Genomic DNA, 7614 nt, shown 5'->3' on the forward strand with positions numbered 1-7614 from the left:
AATATTAATAAGGAGAGTCTGAGATTTATTTGACAGTGATTTCACATTTCTTGTTTGTATGAAGGCTAAATACCAATAAAAGGTGAACATTTATTTATTTCCTAAAATATTATATAGTTTTATAGGAGTAGGTTTCATAAAGTTGGCAAATTAATTTTTCATAAGTTTGTAGGTACAGACATCTGTTGTGGCCGTTCTTGGCCATTTTTACGAGGCTTTTTTAATAGTGTTCATATCGATATCGGAATTATATCGTATCGACCGAAATTAAGAAATATACTGTGATATAAGTTTTGGCCATATCGTCCAGCCCTAATCACACGAGTCGAAGTGAGATATGGCTGTATATCGGCATGCTGTGATTATCTACGGCACTCGTAGCTACAGACGAATCACAGCCATGCCGATATACAGCCATATCTCACTTCTACTCGTGTGATATTGCTCATATATATATATATATATATATGAGCAATATATACACGAGTGTTTGTGTTTGTGTGTGTGTTTGTGTGTGTATAAAATAAATAAAACAATATTTAATAACCATACAGTAAATAAATAAAAAATTAATTAAACTAGAAATAAAATACAAAAAAAATTAAATAAATAAAAAAGTTAACATGATTTAATTTGGTTATTCTTTTTATATTTTAGTATTTTTATTTTATTATTGAAGCATAGTTATGGATGATACTTTGAAACAATAGCAAGAAAGATGAATCCTTATGATTCTTTCACAGCGAGAGCATCCACAATTTGAATTTTTAAATATTAATATTATTTTAGCTGTTTTTATTTATTTATTTTTAAATTTTTATTTTTATACTTGGATTTTTTTTATTTATTTGATTGTTGGCAGTTATGATGATGAACAATAGCATGAAACGTAAATCAATGTCATGTCATTACATTTTTTACAAATATTTTTAGTTTTTTAAATATTTTTTAGTTTATTAGATTTCATGTTATTTATATATTTTTTGTTTAATTTTGTATTTCTTTTTGGTTTATTTTAGTTTTTAGTTTATATATATATATTTGTTATTTAATTGTTGTCACACAATTATGAATGATACTCTAAAACAATAGCATGAAACGTAAGTACTTATGATGCAATTACAGGATTTTATTTATTTTATTTTTATTTTTTTACTTGAATATTTTTATTTTTAGAATTTTATATATATATAAGTATATTTTGTATTTATTTCTTTTTAGTTTTATTACATTTTTAAAATTGTACATTTATTATTATTTTTTTTAATTGTTTGTGCACATTTATGGATAATACTCGAAGAATACTTTTTTTTTTTACATTAGTTTTTTTTAAAAATTATTTTTAGTATATTCGTTTTAATGTTTTGTATGTAATTTGGCATTTTATTTAGTTTTTTTTTTTGTACTACTTTTTTCATTTTAGTTATTTATTTATTTATTTTTTGTTGGCACACATTTATGGGTGATACTCTGAAACAATACCATGAAACTTGAATCCATATAATGCCATTACAGCGAGAGCATCCACACAAATGCGATCCAAACCAGATGGATGGTAATTTCAGCATGCTTTCAATAAAATTCCCACTGAACCGTTTCATACAAATGCAAATAACTGGCAGCGATGCTCTCCTGCTCGGCCCTTTATAGGCAATAGGTTACCTAAGCAACACTGTCACCTCTCGTTCCATGGTAATGCATGAGCGGAGAGACGCTCTGCCTTCTGGAAGGGTTTTTCCTTCTCCTTTGGCTCTAAGCAGCCCTCAGCCAGTGGCCGTCGATGGCTAACGAGCAGCTGCGTGAGGAGGTGGGCGGTGATGAGAATGAGGCCGGGTCATCTCAGACGCTCTCGAGAAACCTCAACAACCCTCAGACACAAGAGCCGCTCCTTCAGATGCGAGAAATCCCAGCAGACGAGAGCGAGAAACGCCAGCTTTCTCACAGAGACTGCTCTAAAAGAGAGATCATTGGATGGGAATGAGGGAGATTAGAGAAGAATATGTAGGGAAAACTTTGACTCGAAGTTTGTGCTCTTGAAAAATGGTTATAAAAAGGGAAAAAGCTTGAATTAACCAATTAATAATGTCTGGCATGAGTTTGATAATAAATATAAATATAACATAAGTTTCATATAAATAGTATTGTTATTATAATATATAATGCACAACATTTAAGCAATTAATTTATAATAATATTAATTTAATAAACTATTTAATACAAGAACTTAGTGTAAATAAGAATAATATATGTTACTATTTATTATTATTATTATCATCATCATCTTTATTATTATTATTAGATAAAATGCACAAAACATGAAATGTTTTAAATGCTGTAAGTGAATTTAGGCATAACAACCTTATATTTGAAAATATTAAATATGGATATTTATTTATGAGGTCTGCTAAATATTTAATTTAATTGTAAATCCAGTACCAGCTAATAAATTAAATAAAAATAAAAACACTAATTAATTGAGATTAAAAAAGGGTTTATATTATATTTTATATTTTTGTATTCCATTTTTATTGTATTTTATTTTTATATTGCATTACATGGTTTGTTTTTTTATTATTGCCACACAATTAAGGTTCATACTCCAAAACAATAGCATGATTAATGTTGATTAATGTTAATCAATAAGGTGCCATTACATTTTATTCAATTTGATTTTTTTATTTAATTTAATTCATATTATTGTAATGTATGTGTATATGTGTGTGTATATATATACATTTGAAGTGGATCAAAAAAGTTAATCAAAATTGTCCTAAGACAAGAATGCTTTTAGGTTTTAGGACAGCTTTGATGAAAGGTTTTGATCCACTTGACTACTGTATATTGCAATATTTGTTTTGGATTGTACTCAAAATGAATGTCAACAGATAAATCCTTGTCATCACGATCATCATTTTATGTTTGTGTTTCAAGTTATCTGTCAACGTGCGTCTTTTAAAAGTTTGCGTCTTTATCTGTTCTCAGAGTTACGTTGCATTTTCTATTCGCTCCAATTGATTACCATTTTGTGCATCATTTTAATTTGTTTTTAATTAGTTTTTTTTCTGTTTCTCTCTTCAGCAGACGTCCTTGATTTAATGGGTCCCATCATCGGGATGTCGCCGGATAAGAAAGCAGAATCCCCGGGCGTGGTGGAGGAGCGGGCTGGCCTGCGCGGGGTTTGTGGGACGCTGCCCGAGGCCGAGTGCGCCGCCAGCCCTCTGGCCACCAGCCTGGACCGCAGCTCCAGCTCAGGAGACGAAGAGCTCACCAACCTCAACTGGCTCCACGAGAACCTGCTCCAGAACTTCACGCTGGGCAGCCCTGAGGCCCAGACCAGCCCCAGCCCGCTCTTCGACATCGAGGGCAACCACGGCGCCTCCGTCATCTCCTCGGCCGCGGCGCACGCCGGAGAATCCGTCAAATCCAAGCCGCCGTTCTCCTTCTCCCTGCTCATATACATGGCCATCGAACAGTCGCCCAGCAAGTCGCTGCCGGTGAAGGACATCTACGGGTGGATCCTGGAGCACTTCCCGTACTTCTCCAGCGCCCCCACTGGCTGGAAGAACTCGGTGCGCCACAACCTGTCCCTCAACAAGTGCTTCCGCAAGGTGGAGAGGAGCCTTGGGAAGGTGAGCGGTGCAAAGTTAGATGTATTTAGGGCCCTATGAAATCAGTTTTATTTCTTCCCAAATACCGTTTTTGTTTTTCTCGAAATTTCGTTTAAATTTTCTGGATTCCGTTTTTTTCTGTTTTAATTTTTCTGAACTCCTTTTTAATGGTTAAATTCAATTTTATTAATCAAAAAGCATGTCTAATTAGCTAATTAAAATCATTAAACCTAAACAATTTAACATTAATTTATTAAAAGCTTAACAAAAATTACATGTTTAGGGGCCTATTAAATGTTTTATTTTTTTGCCACCTTATATTTTATTGTTACTAAATTCTGTGTTTTAGCATGTCTAATTATTTGAATGCATAAAAACAAGTTTAATTTATTCTTACAATAGCCTTATGAAATGTTTTTTTTCCCTCAGAAATTATGTATTAATACATTTTTTTTGTTATTAAATTTGTTTAAATCATTAATTTATCTTTTCATTAATGAAATTTAAACAAATTAAATTTTTTGGCAAATAAAGGGGATTTACAATTAAAACGCTGAAGTAATATTGTATGATTATTCCTTTAAAAAAAATAAGGTTTTAATAATTTTAGTAGTAGTATTACATATATTCTGCTGAACAAAAGTAATGTCCTACTTTTGATTAATTCATCCAAACTTTGGCAAATTCCGTGACATTCTGCGTTAAACTGTAAATTCCGTTTTTTTTAACTGGATTCCGTCCACATTTTCCGCATCGCAGAAAGCATAGTGTCCTGTTTATTATGGAGTCATTTAACTAATACTTTTCTATGTCTTCTCCTGAGGTTTATGTAGTTCCCCCAAACCAATATGACTTTGTTTATTATTATCGTTAGATAAAACTAAAACTATTGGTTGAAATAAAATAAACATATTAACTGAAATGAAATAAAAATAAAATGTATGAAATAATATAAAATATATAATTTTATAAAATACACAAGAACTTTTCAACATTTCAAATTTTGTTTTAGTTTAAATTAAAGTACTAAAACTGAAATAAAATAATAAATCACACTAAAAACAACAAAAACTAATAAAAATGAAGAATAATAAAAAACTCAACAAAATGATTAAAAATATAACTCAAATTTAAATGAAAATGGAAAAATATAAAAATAAAACTTAAATTTTTCTAGATGGCTGTTTTAACTTTTCTAATTTGTTTAAGCTGAAGTAGTGAAATTACTAAAACGGAAATAAAAGATTATTTAGACATTAAAAAAAACAAATAAAAAAAGGCAAAAATAAACATCAGTACAAAATTTTAACTAAAATTAAAATGAAAAAATAAAAACGTAAACATTTTATTTGAGTTAGATGACAAGGCAACATTTCTAATTTGTTTAGTTTAAGTTGAAGTGCTAAAATTACTAAAACTAAAATAAATATGTACATTAAAAGAACAAAAACTAATAAAAGTGACAAAAGCATACAACAAAATAAAAAAAAATAGGCAGATGCCAAGGCCACATTTTAATTTAAGCTACAAAGATTTTAACTAAAATTAAAAATTATCATAATAAATAAAACTTCAGTTAGATGCACAGACAACATTTCTCATTTTCATTTAGTTTCAGTACTAAAATTTCTTAAACTAAAACTGAATTAGAAATTAATAAAATATATAGACATTAAAAACCCCAAAAACTAATAAAAATCAAAAACACAACAAAACTACTAAAAATTATGAAAATGAAAAATATTAAAATAAAAACGATTTTATTTGAGTTTTATGCCAAGGCAGCATTTCTAATTTTCATTTAGTTTAAGCTGAAGTATTAAAATGACTCAAACTAAAACTTAAATAATGAATCATGAAAAGGAATAAACTAGTGCTGTCAAAGATCGTGATCGTAATCGTGATTAATCGCATCCAAAATAAAAGTTTGTTTACATAATATATATGTATGTGTACTGTGTATATTTATGTATATATAAATACACACACATGCATGTATATATTTTGAAGATATTTACATGCATATACATTTATATATTCGTATTCTTATATTTTATATTATATATAAATATATATATTTAATATATAAACATAACATTTTTCTTAAATATATGCATACATGTGTTTGTATTTATATATACATAATAAATATACACCGTATACACCCATATATTATGTAAACAAAAACTTTTACTTCGGATGCGATTTAATCGCGATTAATAGTTTGACAGCACTAGAATAAACATTATATAGACACAAAAAACAAAAAATATGACAAAAACTTTGAAATAAAAAAAGAAAATGGAAAATATAAAAATAAACTCATTTAAAATATGAATATAATATAATTGCATATTACTGATACTAAAATAGCTCTGGTCCGTAGTCTCAGTCGTGACCGTGGTGCAGTGGTTGTAGCGAGTGAAAGTGTGACGGTGGGGTTTTGGCGAGGATTTCTCCATCCGCTGAGATAAAGAGGTGGGGATCCAGCCAAGGTCACGGCTCCTCCCTGAGAGCAAACACACTCTCACAGCAGCTTATCTCAGCCCAGCGATCCTACACACACACACACACACACACACACCCAAACACACACACCTACACACACACACACCTACACACCTATACACACCTACACACACACCTACAAACACACCTACAAACACACAGACCTATACACACCTACACACACCTACACACCTACACACACCTACACACACCAACACACACACACACACACACCTATACACACCTACACACACACCTATACACACACACACCTACACACACACACACCTACACACCTATACACACCTACACACACACCTACAAACACACACACACACCTATACACACACACACACACACTGCTGGAGGACACAGTGAGCAAAGACAAGGGAAGCAGCACAACAATTCTACTTCCTGAAAGCACAGCAGGATCTTATAGAGGCAGATGCAGAGCAGTCAGTGTTACAGTGGCCTAAAAAACGATTTGGAAAGTGTAACATGTCTGATGACACAAAATATCAAAGCGAGTGTCTGTATCTGCGTGCCTCAAATAATGCGGGATCTGTTCTCTTCACTATCAGTTTTAATGGACTACTTTTTCGGTGATTTTTAGTAGAAGTGTTTTTAGGGGATGTTTTCAGGGGTTTCAAAACTTTTTAATGCCAAGGACCCCAAAATATGATGGTTCAGTTGCGAAAAACCCCTTTACTAAAATATAAAGGTAGTAATATGTTAAGACACACTGTGATATTATAAAAAATTTTTTAAAATAAATTGAAACAATTGAAAAATTGTCAGTTATGTTGTCATTGTGCAAAATCTAAAAGACATGATTAAAATATTACCTACATTTTATTATAAATTCAGATAATTAATTAGCTCATTTTAGTGATTTTCATCCTCATAACCACAAAACAAAATAAATATAAGTAAATTTACCTATTTTTTTTTATTTGCCTGAATTTATTCAAATTTTAAAGGGGTGGTTCACGGTTTCTTTTCTAGGCTTGATTGTGTTTATGGGGTGCAGTCTAACATGTTAATGCTTCGTTTAAAAGGTTTTTTTTTTTTTACGCATTTTTTTCACAATTTACCTTTATTCTACACCTCTCTGTCCCTTCTCCCATAAACGAGCTGATCATTTCCTTCTTTTATGAAGCCCCGCCCTCAGAAATAGGCGATGGGCTCTGATTGGTTAGCTAGCCCAGTGTGTTGTGATTGGCTAAACCGCCTCTAGTCCCGCCCCTCACCTCAGCGGCATGTGCTCTGGTTATATTGTAAACAACGTTGTCATTAATATCGCTTATCAGTTTGAGCCCGATTGAGAAGCAGATGATATTATTGAAGAGGATCGTGCAGAACCTGTGCAAGCATAGCTTTTAATGTAGGCCTATGTTTTTTGTTTGTTGTTGTCTCATACTTTATATGCTGTTTAGAATTGTAATAAGTGTATAATTGTAACAGTTCATTGTTGGAGCTGAGCTGAATGAGAGAGAGA

General features: G+C 31.2%; 1 protein-coding gene across 5 annotated transcripts in view; it reads left to right on the forward strand.

The window, feature by feature from the left end:
- The window catches only part of foxn2a (forkhead box N2a), a 71420-nt gene that overhangs the window by 43999 nt on the left and 19807 nt on the right, over positions 1-7614 (forward strand). For 3 of the 5 annotated variants that reach the window (XR_001609586.1, XR_001609583.1, XM_016276563.1), the window contains exon 2: positions 3079-3629. Coding sequence is in view for 3 of the 5 variants with exons in the window: in XM_016276563.1 (XP_016132049.1) it covers positions 3096-3629 (534 nt within the window). In the remaining 2 variants the exon portion in view is untranslated. The remainder of the gene's footprint in view (positions 1-3078; positions 3630-7614) is intronic. The other 2 variants (XM_016276581.1, XM_016276575.1) reach the window with 1 other exon arrangement.

This window comes from Sinocyclocheilus grahami, unplaced genomic scaffold (assembly GCF_001515645.1).
Source record: "Sinocyclocheilus grahami isolate Dianchi unplaced genomic scaffold, SAMN03320097.WGS_v1.1 scaffold7.1, whole genome shotgun sequence".
Taxonomy (NCBI): domain Eukaryota; kingdom Metazoa; phylum Chordata; class Actinopteri; order Cypriniformes; family Cyprinidae; genus Sinocyclocheilus; species Sinocyclocheilus grahami.